At 41.0% G+C, this 16,218-nt stretch overlaps 1 protein-coding gene across 2 annotated transcripts in view; it reads right to left on the reverse strand.

Annotated features, from left to right (window-relative positions):
• Positions 1-16,218, reverse strand: part of ZFAND6 (zinc finger AN1-type containing 6) — a 52,394-nt gene that overhangs the window by 10,983 nt on the left and 25,193 nt on the right. For both annotated transcript variants that reach the window (XM_050967839.1, XM_050967840.1), the window contains exons 2-4: positions 7,912-8,082; positions 5,593-5,704; positions 2,569-2,669 (exon numbers count right to left, since the gene is read on the reverse strand). In XM_050967839.1, the coding sequence (XP_050823796.1) occupies positions 2,569-2,669; positions 5,593-5,704; positions 7,912-8,065 (367 nt within the window). In that variant the 5' untranslated portion in view covers positions 8,066-8,082. The remainder of the gene's footprint in view (positions 1-2,568; positions 2,670-5,592; positions 5,705-7,911; positions 8,083-16,218) is intronic.

The raw sequence follows: 16,218 nt of genomic DNA on the forward strand, positions 1-16,218 counted from the left end.
ACCTGTGGAAGGTAAAAACAAGATGGTAGATGCTGCAGAGATGGAATGGCTTAACTGTGCTACAAGCTGAAACGAAGTGAGTAGAGAGCAGAGCATGCACCGGATGCAAGGAGAAGAGCCATAGGACTGGAGAATCTTGGAAAGTTATTTGCCAGCGTGAGAACCAGTAAGGAGAAGGGAAAACCCAGCTGTGTGGCAGGGAGACCAGACCATGGAAATATACTTTTTCCTAATATACAGTCCACAGCATTAGATCTCATATTAAAATTTAATCTTCATAGATGAAACTGAGGAGTGTTCACTTGGGGGATAATTCCATATGAATAAGAGTAAGATATTTTACCAACGATAAGCCATGGCAGTTTGTCTGCAAAATGGGAATATAGAGATATGCATTTACACATGTTCATTTACGTACTGATGGATTTTGATGTGAGAATTTACCTTAGAAATATCTCTATTTTAAACTGTGACTACATAAACTAAAAAAGCATGAAACCACATAGAAGAACATTTTCCATGTTCTTCTATTTAGCACAGGTAGCAGTCAGTCAGAAAGACGGAGTGACACATCCTATCTCAAAGAGGGAGAACAGTATTCAAAATGATAAAGTTTAAACTTTAGAGTATATCTGAAGAGTGGGGTTCAGACATCAGGGGTGGGTGTGATATAAGAATATAGCTTCAGTCATGTTTAGTAAATAATTAAATTAAGTTAGAGCAGTGTTTCCCAAACTTGGGACGCCGCTTGTGTAGGGAAAGCCCCTGGCGGGCTGGGCCGGTTTGTTTACCTGCCACGTCCGCAGGTCTGGCCAATCGTGGCTCCCAGTGTCTACGGTTCACTGCTCCAGGGCAATGGGAGCTTCTGGAAGCGGCAGCTCGTACATCCCTCAGCCCGCGCCGCTTCCAGCAGCTCCCATTGGCCTGGAGCAGCGAACCATGGCCAGTGGGAGCCGCGATCGGCCAGACCTGCGGACGCAGCAGGTAAACAAACTGGTCCGGCCTGTCAGGGGCTTTCCCTACACAAGTGGCATCCCGAGTTTGGGAAACTCTGAGTTAGAGGTATAGCAGGTCTTGTATCTGTGGAAAAGCCAGCCACATACTTCTAAATTTAGGGTGAGATTTTTTTCCAAAGGTGCTCAGCACTGCCCTAATCTTGCTCTCACTCAGGTGCAATTTAAATCAATGGAGCAAGACTAGACAACACTAAGCTCGTTTGAAAAATCCCACCGTTAAGGCCTCTCCACGATGCCTTGGGGTTGATACATTCATATCACATAAAGACCCTGAAGGTGGCCCTGCAACAGTCTGCTCCACTGTCCTTGTAGCTGAAACAGTCAAGAGTTTCTCTGCCACTGCGGTGAAGATAACCAACAGCATAGTGTGAAAGGGCCATTCCACGGTGGTGGCAAATATCAAATTAGTCTGGAACATTTGAACACTGCCTGAAACAGCTAAAGCCATCCTCCTCCTCAAGCAGTAAAAACCCTGAAGATTGATATCTGCACCATATCTGAAGTGCGCTGACCAGGAAGCAGTGAAAAGAAAGTTGAGGACCACATAATGATGATAATGCCTAGGTATTGCAAGGTTCTGAGAAAAATTAGGGACACAGAATTGGTAATTCCATTCTCTCCCCGCTCCCTCTGCCCATCTCATAAAACTTAACACTATTATATATCTTTACTTATGATCATGTTAAATGTGCAAGCTTGCTGTAAGTAACAGAAAACCGTGTGGAAAAAATGCACTTTGTGCCAACCATAAAGATTTTAGGGCAGTATTAGTAAAGTCACCTACCCAGAAAAAGCCAGTTATTTTCTCATGTATTTTCCATTTTCTTTCTAGCACCTGAATTTTAACCCTTGCTGCAAAATTACAGCAGGTTTGGTGTACATAATTTAATCTTTGATAAGATGCACATTAATAGTACATTAGATGTCCATCAGTCAGCCTTTTACCTACCAGATAATATTACATATTACAGTGTATTACCAGTTTCAAAACGGATTGAAGACCACTAGAATTACTCACACTGCATCAGTGCTACAACAATGTATGCTACTGCTAGCATATTTACAGCTAATATCCGAACTATGTCAAAAAGTTCACAATCTAGTTTGGGCAGATAAAAACAGACCATTGTCCATTATCTATATTTTTAACAGCACCAAGTTTTCATCACTCAATAGTGAAAATCTGATCTTAATAATGTTTAAGTAAAAAATAATCCATTCATAATGTTAGCTAAATGCGTGTTTCCCCAACCCCAGTTAAAACCCTAGCACTAAGGCGCACACTGATTTTAACTGCAATTTATATAGTTAGAATTCAAAGTCAACTGAAATGTGAACATTTTTGTCAACCTTATTTGAAGTTTCCACACAAGTAGTATTTCCCCATTAAAAGCACATGCATACCATGTTTTGTCGTCTTTCAGCTTTATGCAACATTGTCATTACATTGCTCAGAATGCAGATTATTAGAATTTATTATAAAACTACTCAAGATGTAAAAACAGCATAAATGTTTAATACATGCTTTAATTATGCAAATTCAGACACTAACCTTGCAAATCTTCTGTTTCAGGTACTGTTTTGTCCACAGCTGTAATTTCTGCTTGGGATGATGCTACAGATTCTGTTAAAAGTGACTGGTTTGACACAGGACTAGGAAGAAAACAGTTGAGAATTCGTAAGAGCCAGGTACAGGCTTTATTTTCACAAAGATTGATCAGATATTATAATAGGACAACAACGCAGTGTGCCAAATCTTTTAATGTAGAACTTAAGGAATTCAATGGCAAATCACAGCACTAGTTAGTGTTTAAACAAACAAAACAAAACAAAAAACAAAGCTGATGAGAAGCCAAATATTTTCAGCTTCCATCGTAACACACACTTCAGTTAGGAGTAGGTTTGGCAAATTCAATTTTTATTTTCTCATTTTAACTGATAATACTGAGGTTTATTTTTAAGTTTTTTATTTTTACCCATTTGAATTTTCATAGTTGCAAGAAATTATGGGAGAGATTAGACAAATTATTATTTAATGACACTAGGAATTGAGATTCAAATAGTTAAAGAGTTATAACCTTTAAAGCATAAATTGTCAACATCGAGTCAAAACAAACAAAGTAAATATACTTAAACCAAACCCTAATAAATTCTCAGGCAGGTTTGTCTTACTTTGCCTATCTGTAAATTTTGATAACTACTGATAGAAATATTTTGTCAGATTGCGTGTGTATAGTGAAACCAATGTTTATCAAAATTTACAGATAACAATCTAATACTTACCTGCCTAGTTAAGAGTAATGACAACTAGATGAAGGAACAGTAGTGATTACTAAACCTCAGATTCACATACTGGTGTGTTTAACGTGAGTAAGACAATTGCAGCTTGTCACTGTAAGTGGTCATTAGGCTGTAGCCTGAATCCAGGAAAATAGGGGAATCTACTCAAATACTTAGGACTTCCACAGAACATCTTGCATTCTTCTCTCCCATTCTATCATCCCCTGTTACATAAGGAAGCCCGTACAACTTTGTGATTTGAGCCTTCAGCCACACTGACGATGCACTACTTGGAATAGATCAAAACTCCCAGGGGCTGTTAGGGTGCAGGGCAGGAGGTAGATTTTAAATTTAATACTTTTCTAAATAAAACAGAAGTTGAAACTTGCATAAGTGATTGAGGGTGACAGTGCACTTCCCTTTTAGGAATTCACTAACCCAGAGGTGGATTACAATTTTGTGGGGCCCTGGGCCAGAGCAAGCGGGGGGCCCCTCCCCACCCTTTTCACCTGCAGTCCCTCCCCCCATGGCACTCCTGCCAGGGAATGGGGTCAGGGAACAGGGGCTTGCTCCTCCCGCCTGGGAGCAGGGTTGGGCGTGGGAGCTTGCCCTGCTCCCCAGCAGGAGCGCCGGGTGAGCAGGTGAAGCAGAGAAAGTCACCACGGCACAAACCCACTCCCTGGCAGGAGCACCAGGCGAGCAGGCAGAGGGGGACAAGCCACCGCATTCCAACCCTGGGGCACCAGGGTGCCCATTTTTCCAGGACCCCTCATTTGGTTGGGAACCCTGGGCATGGGCCCTGTTGGACCAGTACCTAAATCTGCCAATCAAGCCAGATATTATCAGAGAACTGATGGAAGGAAAGAGAGGCTGGCTCTGGATACTAGCCAGGATCTGGGGGAGGAAGGGTAAAGGTGCCTTGCATCATTTCAGAGGGTTTTCCTCTGCCCCTGGGCCTATAATACTTTGACACTTTTCCAGACCTGGCATGAACTTTGTGCATTTTGACTGGGTAGAAAGGCAGTATTACTGTTAAGTACAAACCTTCCACCCAAGCTGGAAATAGAAGGGCAACAGGATCATAAGATCAGCTAGCACTGCAGGTGGTATTTAGCTCATAACTCATACTTGTAAACTTGGGTATCAAGTTAATAGCTTTCATAAATATTGACTGAGAAGCTGTAAACTAGGACTAGTTGTGTTCAGACAACTATAAACAAAGAAGTCTAATCTTACCTAACTGTAGTCTATGTTATGGCATTTTTAAAAAGGAGAAGCTTGGTTGATGAAGTTAGAAATTGCAAGTCAATTTACTTTAAATTTTAATATAATCTGCTTGTCTAGCATCTTTCATGCCAAAAGATCCCAATGCACTTGAAAAAATTAAACTGCTGTTGGGTTCATGTCATTCAACACTGAAATGCAATGACCAAAATAAGTAAGTAAATACTCAGCTCTTACATACTGCTTTTCATTTGTAGATCTCGGAATGATTTACAAAAGACATATCTTTTACTAATTTAGACGGAGGTGAAGGAGACAGCAGTTGAGTAGCAGAGCTAGGAACAGAACTCAAATCTCCTATATCCTATTCTGAAAACCTATCCTCTATATCAGTGTTTCCCAAACTTGGGCGCGGGCCAAGGGACGTACTGGCTTCCACTTCCAGCAGCTCCCATTGAACTGGAGCAGCGAACCGCAGTCAGTGGGAGCTGCGATTGGCCGAACCTGCGGATGTGGCAGGTAAACAAACCGGCACAGTCCGCCAGGGGCTTTCCCTACACAAGCGGCGTTCCAAGTTTGGGAAACACTGCTCTAGATGAGCTGATGAGATGAAATGAAGCAAACAGTTCAATATGCAACACTGCAGTTCTCTTTACTGACACGCAATTAGAAGAGCTTTCTTGTCCAGTTAAAGTATTTATAATTAATAGTTACTATTTCTAAGAAAATCACAGCCAAATCAACATGTTGTGGAGTGACGAGACTTCATAGGCTCTTCTAGTGCAGACAGGATTTCTCTATGATCAGAAAGGTGTCACTGCAGAGATTTTGGCATTTGAGACTTTGAATTTAAAAAAAAATTGTTTTCAAATATATTTATAAGATGATCTTGTTTGTATAATAGTAATTGGTACAGAAATCTCATTTTTAAGCATGCAAGATCAAATTGCTCATTTCTCATTCCCAATTTTTAATGTTTAATTATTCAACCTCAGGACGTAGTTGAAACAATCATGTTTATATCAGTTTGTATGTAAAATATTGACTAATAAGCATAGACAAGATAATTTACCTTGGTTGCGTAGACTGGGTAGATGTAGAGTCTAATGTTGACTGAGTTTCCGGGACACTGCCTTCTGTGTGCTGTACTGGTAAAGACTCAGTTATACTACTGACAGAAGTTGCTGGAAGAAAGACACTAATGTAAAATGGGTTACACTGTCTTCTGGAGTTACAGAATTTATCCATAACAAAGATTCTTCTGCATGTGGTCGCAATTCAACATGCTATTTTAACATATGGTGAAATTCCTTGCTGAATCAGAGCCTACATTTTAATGTATTTATATTGTACTGTAATTACTTACATTAATTATGTCTGGTCACATTTGCCCACTTCCCACCCTTGTCCACCGAAAGCCCACACTGCACATATTTCAAAAAAGCAGCATTAAACAAAGGAAAGCATGACTGTTTTAAATTACTCAAAAGCTTCTACGAATAACTGGTATTTCAACTTCACATTTCTGTAAGAGACTAATACCACAGAAGATATTTTAGAATATTTGGGACCGGTATCCAACTGCCCCTGTATGCCCAGACACGTTTCATCCAGCTATCATTTTACTTAACCCATTTCACTATGGATCCACCACTGCACTTTTGGCAATGCATCAGCCAATAACATGCCATTGAACTGAATGGAATATTAGGGCCTACATGAAATGACACATTCAGTAGCGCAAGTTATGCTTTCTACATGGTCTACTTCAGTCAACAAGTACATAAAATGACATAGCTTAAAGCCAAGGAACTATACAAGTATCTCTGTGAAGATATTGTACTGTGTCTATATCCAAAGAAGTCTGTAACAGACTGCCTGTACTAGAATGCAAATTTCTTCATTTGTTTATTCAATTGTAAAGAGAGACTTAGGCCATGGGAACACTATGGACGGAATCTCTGTGTTGACCCAACTTATTATTGAGCCAACTGGCAAGTAGCTCATTGAGTCATACTACCAGAAACACTGCCTCCAGGATCACTTAGTGTAGTGAATCATGACACCTCCAATAAAAGAGGTACAATTCTTGCCACAAAAGGTCGGATGTATTTTCACGGTCTGGCCAATAGAAATAATTTTGAAATTGAAGAACCACCTTCTCCAAGGCCAAGTACTATAGGATCTCCTGGGTTTTGTAAAACAAAACAAACAAAAAACCCACAAAAAGCCACACACACCTACAAGAGGGAACAAACAGTAACATAAAATTGCAGTAACATACAAAGATTCCATTGAAATACTCTTAGAACAGGTCCACACCTAGGGGCCCAGATCCTAGAGTCATGGGCTATCAGAACCAGAGCTTTTCATTTAAATGAATCTCTAGCCCTGGTGGTTGTGAAAAAGCTTAAAAATGTGACCTGAATGTAATCCATACTGTGAGGTTTACCAGAGTCTGCACGCAGTTTCCAGCAGCAGAAGCTGCCATTAGTCACGAAAAAAGTCTGGCCCCACATTCACCACAAGAAAACGCCAGGGTTTAGCTACACATGAAAGACCACCATATCATGGGGCTAGTGGGACCCTGCTGCTGCTTTCACCACTACTTGGAATGAGAGGGACACTACCAATGGTTCAGAGGGGAAGGAGTCTCCTAGCTCCTCTAGGCAGCTGAAGGTGAGGAAGGAGAGGCCCCTGGTTGTAACTGCTGCCCATTCCAAGTGGTCAGGGGATGGAGGACCTCTGCTGCTGACCTGGAGTAGGGCCAAAGTGCAGGAAGCCCAAGTGAAGTGTGCCTCAAGCTTTGCGTTGTCCTAATCCAGGTGAGAAGAAAGACTGCTGTGGCAACCTTTCTAAAAACAATGCTTCCTGAGTTGTGTTTGAAGTGTCAATCTTAATATTGCACCAATGATTTCCAGAATTTAATATTTAGATTTTGTTCTAAATATTTTTCATCTGCCCCAGACAGGTTGTTCTCTGTAGAGTCAGTAATTCCTGATAAATCTTCTCTGAAGAGAATTTCTAGCATTTTTATGATGATATTGGACACCTGGTGCTTATTATATTTTGCCAGAAATAAATGCAAGGCACAAAAATATAAACTACAATTACACTTATAAAAAGATTATCCACAGTATGTTTATTTCATTTTAAAGTGGATTAAATTCTGTAAAACAGTAGAGACTTTTTGGCAGCAGTACAGTGGATTGCCCCCTCTCTCATTCTTTGTGTTATCATTGGCTGCTGAAAAAAAAAAAATCAAACCCCCACTTCCAAAAGGATGAGGCAGGGTCAGGAATAGAATCTCACTCTAATGTAGCACACAAGCTTTGCTCAAATGGGAATCAACATGTTAGAGATTAATCTAATACTTATCAGCATTACTTACCAGGAGGGCTAATTCTACCATTACTACTATTCTGCCTTTGAAGGTGTTCTTTATAGCAAATTGAACACATTCCATTTGTACGAGGGTTTCCATAAAATCCGCATCCAGTGGAACAAAGCATAGGCACTTGGCTATGGTTAGTTTCTTGAGCCATTTTCCTCTTCTGTAAACCTGAAATTCACATACACAGCCAATGATCTAGTGAACTCAGATGACTGTCACCTGTTGCATTTTAAAATACTAAGGTTCCTACTGCTTTGGCATCATCTATTCCAGGTACAAAAGTCTACTTTAGAAAAAAGGATCCTTGGGTTAAATTCTCTACAATTGTTTCATGGAAATCAGTGTCTTTAAAAAACAGAACCACCACCACCAAATTTCAAGACCCTGGTTAAAAAATAAAACTGCAGAAGAATGAGCATCTTCCATTGACTTTGGTGGTAAAGACTGTACAGGACTGAGCCATTTTAAATGAATGTGCAGTAGGGTATAAAGTTTCATAAACATACCGTTGTTTTTTTTTACTTTCATGTGGAGCATTCAGTAACTCATCACTTTCAGAGAGACTATATTAATTCCTATACTACACCCTGAAAGCACACTTTTTGAAGCTTGTACTCATGACACTACTCAAACTCTTAAAGTATAAACTGAAGACTAAAGAAGGGAAATATTCCTGCTTACTTCACAACACTGAATCATGAACAGCAACTACAAAAATTGTCAGTCTATTTCTCTGAATTTAGGAATCTGTTACATTATAAATTCATATTCAGAAGTTACCATTTTGGTCAGGACTAGCATTTGAACAGATACATTCCTCTATACCTCAAGTCCAACAAGATTTTTGCATTTTTGGAATATTCTCTCATACAATTTAGATCATATGTGGTAATCAATTTGGTAAGTGTTGCTTTGCAAGTTACCCTGTCTTTTATTTGTATTTCTCTCCTTATTAACAAGGAACATTTGTCTTGCAAGCTAAAAAGCTCAGATGGCCTTCTCTATCATGAACTTCTGTGACGAGTTTCCTTAGCAGTTCTCAAGTGACACAACTCTTAGATCAGGCTATTGGAATCTATACCATAATACATGAATTCAATACAATCACTTTGTCTTCTTCACATTCAATCAAACCTCCAAAGCTGACCATAGTATATAGTTCAACTTTAGCCTATACTACAGTGTCAGTTTCAAATAGATCATATCAATGTGCCATGGGGGGGGGGGGAAGGATAGCTCAGTGGTTTGAGCACTGGCCTGCTAAACCCAGGGTTGTGCGTTCAATCCTTGAGGAGGCCATTTAGGGAACTGGGGTAAAAATCTGTCTGGGGATTGTTCCTGCTTTGAGCAGGGGGTTGGACTAGAGGATCTCCTAAGGTCCCTTCCAACCCTATGATTCTGTGATCTCTATGATTACCTTAAAGAATGCCAAGCTGACTGTAAAGTACAAAATACCACAGAATTGTTAAGCAAATCTGACATCTGCCTAAGCTTGGTCCATAAAATGTTCTCACTGTACAATTTATTCAGCTAGAGAAGAAAGGAAAAATACTCTTATAGCAGAGTCAGTCAAATTTATCTTTTAACTTCAGCTTCTTAAACATCTGACAAATGCTCAAATGTTTTCCCCTCATGGTCAAAGGTCTTAAAATACTGCCTCACAAATTTTAATGGTAGAAATTTCTGAACAACATCTTTCTTCTACAGCTTAGTTTTCACAAGTATATCAGTGCAGGGAGACTGCCCTTTCATTATGAGTATAAGTAATATGAATCCGACCAGCTGAATCTAAAGAGATCTTTTGAATTAATATTTAAGAAGTTTACAGACCATTATTGTTTCTTCTAATATAGCACCTAGAGACCCGACTCAGCAAGATGCCCCTTGTGCAAGGCACTATACAAGCAAGCAACAGAGTTACTCTGTGCCCTCAGGAGAATAAAAATCTGGCTTTGTGACAGGGCACAAATATGAAACAAAACAGACATAGGTGGGGATGGAAGGATGTGGTAACAAAAAACAACAAATTCAGCATAAGCAGAAGTCTCAGATCACCATTTGCCTAGTCACTGCAATGGTCCATTCAAAATTTACACTATATACCCCACCCCAAGAAGTGATATTGTTGCACACTGGAAGCTTGTCAAGACTTGACAGTTGAATTCAAGTAAGAATGATACAGTAGGTTTAGACCTATGAACATTTAGTGTACAGCAAATATTGGTTGTATGGAAGCTAAATCCACGTTCCTAAGTTTTCCTCATCAGGGGCACAGCCAAACTATAAATAAAATGAACAGTGGATATGTCAGAGTGGATTTGAAGTGAGCAAGGCAATCTAGTAAACATGAGACCGAAGGCCAGTTTCAGCAATCCTAGTCATTTTCCAAGCAAGGGAGTGTCAGTATATACTAATGATCTTACCATTAATAGCAGGTGCTTTGAAACTAGAGAATAAAGTCAATGCTTTTTTCTCCAGTTTGCCTATATAAAAGTGGCTATTTACTATAGGAGTATTACCAGTGCTCTAGAATGCATGGAAACTCTGTGTAGATACTAAAGAAGCAGAGGGAAACTTACAAGTTCAGATATCTCCGACATTTTTATCATGAGAAGGCTGCCTGACTTTTTGTATACAGCACAACCTCAGAGTTATGAACACCAGAGTTACGAACTGACCAGTCAACCACACACCTCGTTTGGAACTGGAAATATACAATCAGGCAGCAGTAGAGACCAAAAAAAGCAAATACTGTACAGCACCACGTAAAACAAACTACTACAAAATAAAATAAAGGGAAAGTCGCATTTTCTTCTGCATAGTAAAGTTTCAAAGTTGTATTAAGTCAACGTTCAGTTGTAAACTTTTGAAGAACCACAACATTTTGTTCAGTTACAAACAATCTCCATTCCCAAGATGTTCCTAACTCTGAGGTTCTATTGAATCAATTTTAAATAAAATGTTTCTTCACTGCAAAGAACTAAACATCTAAAAATGGTACTAATTGTCTTACTCAGAACCAGCTCAACAGTCTAAAGCAGAGGTGGCCAAACTTACTGACCCTCTGAGCTGGATATGACAATCTTCAGAAGTTTGACAGCAGGGTGCACCTGCTGGGAGTTGGGACTGCGGGAGGTACCTGCCAGGTCTTGGGGCTTCAGCCCCACTCCTGCTGAAGCTCCAAGCCCTGGCAGGTGCACCCTATGGGGCTTAATCCCTGAGACCCCCTGGGCAGAGGCCTCACCCCACCACCCTGCTGCAAGGCAGAGGTCTCAAGCTCTCCCCACCCCAACTCTGGTAGGTGGAGAATGGGGGGAGGAGAGTGGGGGACTCCGTGAGCCACAATGTCTGTAAAAAGGAGCCACATGCAGCTCTGCAGTGGGGTGGATTGGCGGCCCATAGACCTGGAGGGGGAGGAGCCCCTCATTCAACCCTCCCGCTGGAAGTCAGTGAACAGGACCAGAAACAAAAGGCCTGCAGGAGAACTTAGTTGAGAGGCAGCTGCTAAAGGAGCCAAACGACTCCTGTGAGCCCCCAAGATGGGAGGCTGCGTCAGACCCTGAGGGAGCTGAGGACTGGCCAGGACCATCAGAGCCATTTACAGAGGAGCTACAAGTGCTGACAGAGGTCCTCTTCCCCAACGACCAGGACGACCTCTACAGAGCCAAGTACGCCCTGCGGGGGAGTTGGGAAGTGGCCCAGGGGTAGCCGACGCATCTGGCTGCACTGACAGCTAGTGAGTCAGCATGTTGCTATCAGGATCCCCGCTGACCCAGTGGCGGACTGCTCTGCCACTGAGAGGGCCCTGGGCCAGGACATGGTGGAGTGGGTAGCAGTCTCCCCCTCTCCTAGGCAAGAGGCCTGCACTTGTCGGCCCTCCACCAGAGCTAGGAAGCCCCACTGTTTGCTGCTCAGCCTGAGCGCAGGCCTGACCCCTCAGACTCTCTGTTGCCCTGCCCCGACAAGGGGCTGGGGCTCCGTAACTGTTTGTTGTTCAGCCCTGATCACAGGCCTGAGCTCACGTCTCCCATCGCCCCGCTGATTCCCCAAGTCAGCCAATCCCCAGAGACCTAGTGGTGTGGATTGGCCGCCCACAGACCCAGAGGGTGAGCAGTCACTCCCTCAACAGAGTGCAGGCTCTTGAGCCACAATGTCTGTAAAAGAGCCACATGCAGCTCATGAACCACACTTTGGCCACCCCTAGACTAAAATTTCAAGCTTCGTGTAACTGAAGATTGGGGATCATGAGACCAGATAACTTTACAAGTATGAAGTATGTGCATTTGGGCTTTTAGTTACTACCAGTGTCAAACACTCCATACTTGTCAGTGTCCACAGGCTTCAACCGTCAATCAGTGGGATCAGTGACAGAGGCATTTAGTAGCATTAGTCTAAAAGGAGATTAAAAACCTCAGGTTTAAAGGAAACAAAAAACTCCACTTTTTACTGTCCCAGCATTCCTCCTCAGAAAAGAGGTATGTCTCCTCACCCCTATTCCTTATTTGTACACTTGTAAGTGTACACCACATGTGCAGCGATTGCTGTATTACTATAAGATTTAGTGTAGCGAGGCTGCAGGTGCAGATCATGTAACTCTGCTTAAGCACATACAAATCATGAACAGTTTTCCGGTTCCAAGGTGTGCTTCAGGTGCCAAAGCAACATTTGAGTTGTACAGATACTCCCTGTATATTTTATGGAGATTCTGGCCCCCACAACCACTAGGGTGGAGCAAACCACAAGAATGATATCTTGGTGCCTCAACTACAATAACAGAACTAAATACAATTTGTACCATGTTGATCAGTATACTACAGTATCACTACTGGATTGGAGAATGAAGGAGAGAAAGCTTACATTAAACTACGTACCTGTTGTGTTAATAAAGACTATTGCCAGTACTTTTGTTAGAGCCTTCCATTTCAAATTTCACTTGGGGATGAAATCTGACTACAGTATCATTAAATGCAGACTTTACATAAATTAAGTAGCTAAACTATTCCCCCACGACCATAAACACACTTAGACTGGTCCACTGTGGAACTGCTAATAGTAACCTTCTACCATTGCTAATGAAACAGGAAAAGAAACTGCAGACACATCCTTCCCCATTCAGCCACCCCAGTGGCTGAGGGTATTACTTGTGCTGCTCACTCATACTGTAATTTCTCATCAGAAGCAAGGTTTGACAATCTGCATGGTTAAATTGTTTTTACTTTATAGCACCTACAGGTATTACTATCTGGTAAGTCCTGAGGGTCTGAAAATCATTCAACACTAGTATTTTTCCATTAATGAGGGGGAGAGGTTGGAGTGGGAAAACCACACTAGGAGACAAAGGATTCCCACCATATGCAAAAACTATTTAAGGCAGGGGAGTGACATCATCATGCTTCATTCTTCATTAACTCCCCGCCAAGAAAGAAGGCTGCTGGAAACACCTGAGAAACAGAGACTGAGCTTCGGCGGGGCGGGGAGGGCTGAGCCCAGGCTAGAGGGGATCTGGTCTGTGCAAGAAATATCTGGAGTTTTAAGCTGCAAGCAAGTGCAGCTCGTCTTCAAGAATCTCTGCAATCTGCCTAAAAACAGTTAGGGTGAGAATTTGTTACTTAAAAACAGTTTCTTTAGTATATTAAAAACTTAGATTGTGTGTTTGTTTTATTTGCTAGGAAATCTGCTTTGATCTATTTGCTATCCCTTATAATCACTTAAAATTTATCTTTTGCAGTTAATAAATTTGATTTTGTTTGGTCTATAACCAATTTGTGTAGAAATCCTACCTTGGGGCAGAAAGCTGTGTAATCCCTCTCCACACTGAGAGAGGGAGTGAATGTCATGAGCTTATGCTGTATAGTTCTCTGTGCAGCGCAAGACAGTATAATTTTGGGTTTCCACTCCAGAGGGGGGTGTGCACTTGAATACTGAGCAGTTCCTTAGCTGAGCCTTCCCATGCAGAGCTGATCTCAGCATCTGTGTGTATAGCTGCAGCGGGGTGTGTCCCTACCAGTATGTGTGCTGGTTAAGTGCAGCCTGAAGCTAGAGGGAGGGCTTGGCTGGCTTGCCTCAGCAATACAGTGTAAAGGGAGCCCAGGCTGGTGGGTCAGGTGGGCTCAGTGGTGCCACAGTCCCAGGCAGCACCCTGAAAAGGGGGTGTGGGAGAGAACCTGTCGCATATACTTGTGCAGAATTTTCAAAAAGGGAAGGGGTGTTTAAAAAAAAAAGTGAGGAGAGAAGGAAGCAAAAAGGATCTCTCTCATATATAAACAGGATTTCTGTCTTATATATGTATAATATATACATACACACTATATGATAAGTGTATATATTACATTACAGTACATGTAATATGCATATTACACTATTTTCACTACAAGTACACATTATCCTGAGCAATATCACTGCCTTCAAGACATCTGAGCAACTGTATGCAGGACTTCTTTGACGACTGTAGAACAAAGTAATCTCTCTTGACCTAAACATTCTATTGGATTTTCTCATCTAAGAAACATGGGAGTTATAAGCGTAGTAGCTCTTTCCATTTTTTGTTGCAAGACATCATGGGAAGGAGTTACCTGTTTGCTACATAAAACCCAGTCTTCTAGAGAAGGAGAAACTAAGTGGTCTAAGAGGCAACTGCCAAGTCTACCGAAGGCCAAGAACCTAATAATTGACTTAACCACATCATCTATTGAAAGAAAAAAATTAAAGTAACAAGGGTCTATGAAGGGAACCAGCCTAAAATGTTACTGCTTTGACATTCAAGAGATGCAAACTCCTTTGCTTGAAACGGGAAAGAGAGCCCAAAGCTGGAAACAGTGACAACATATACATAAGTCACAAATGCTGCAAGTTTAGACAAAACAGCTATATGAATTTATATCAGTCTCTACGAACAGGTTACCTCAGAAGTACTATATAGGCCCATGATTAACAGCAGGAGAGAACTTGTAAATACAAAAAAACCCCCAAGAACACTTAATTTGGGGGTTATCCCACAAAAGACAGCAGTCAGGATTTTTCCTGAGACCAATTCTAAACCCTGGTAAAATCAGAATTTCATGTACACTGAAAGAAACTTGGGAAAATCCATGTTATTTAAGTGAAATACTAGATCAAGGTCTAGGATCTAAATATTTATCTTGTTAATTTCAATACAAGAAATATGGCAAATATGGATATGTGCTATTTAGTTCTTACAAATCAGCTAACTATATGGGTGGAAAGAGCCTGCTTTACGTAAGAAAGTTCAGACAAAATCAAAATAAAATTTTGTAGAATTTAATGTTTAACCATGCTGGTTTAGTATGTTTTAAACCTAGTTTCAGAGAAGTCAGTTTTCAATATCCAGGTTAGCAGGACAACATTTTAAAATATTTACTCACACAGTTGGGGAGGAACAAACAGCTTAACACGCTTCCTGACTTCCCTATCTCCAAAAATCTACTTACAGTACATTTTAAAATCTTGTTTATTCCAGTACTCTTCAATTTTCTTCCTGTAACATTTAATGTAATTGATTTATACATTTTTAAGGTTATGTTGAACCACTGAAGCAGAATCATATTGCCTTAGGTTGAATAATCATAATACCATTTCATGTTCCAAATTAACGCCCAGAAACTATATAAAAATGTATTCTATTAAAATCACTTTTTAATAAGTCAGCTACCTGATATTCACCTATGATTTCCTATCGCAAAGCCACTTTCTGGTGAAAGATGTGTTTCTTCAGTGTTTCATACATGTGGCCTTTCAGCTAAGATCAAAATGTATATCAGACCGATTCTAGTTGGAGCTCTGCAGAGGATGGAAAAGACAATCCTAATTGGTTTCCCACCTAATCTTCAATTCCTGTAATTTTACTGGAATCTGAAAGTTAGCAACCAGCCAATGCAATAAAAGTACTATTTTTTGATACAGTCCACATTTGGAGCCTTCCAAAAATCCAGCAACATAGTAAATCTCACCACACTGACCTGTTCATGGGGAGGGGAGGAGATGAATGGCTTACTTACCTGGTTCACACTCACACTGCAAAAAGGAGGGAAGAACAGCAACAAGCGGGGAGGTAAGGATGAAAGTGGAAGGTCAGCAGGTAAAGAACGGAGTAGGGACAGTAGGTAGGAGGAGGGGAAAAGATGCAAGTGGTGGTTTAGCTTTGATCTCACAATCCCAACAATGAGTGGGCACAGGACAACAGGAGCAGGAAAGAGAAGAAAGAACAGCAATGATTATGTCTGACCTGGGCTAGGACACAAGTTACTATAATTAGTAGTATTACCATATAACACCTAGGATACCTAG

This window comes from Gopherus flavomarginatus, chromosome 9, assembly GCF_025201925.1.
Source record: "Gopherus flavomarginatus isolate rGopFla2 chromosome 9, rGopFla2.mat.asm, whole genome shotgun sequence".
Classification (NCBI taxonomy): Eukaryota; Metazoa; Chordata; order Testudines; family Testudinidae; genus Gopherus; species Gopherus flavomarginatus.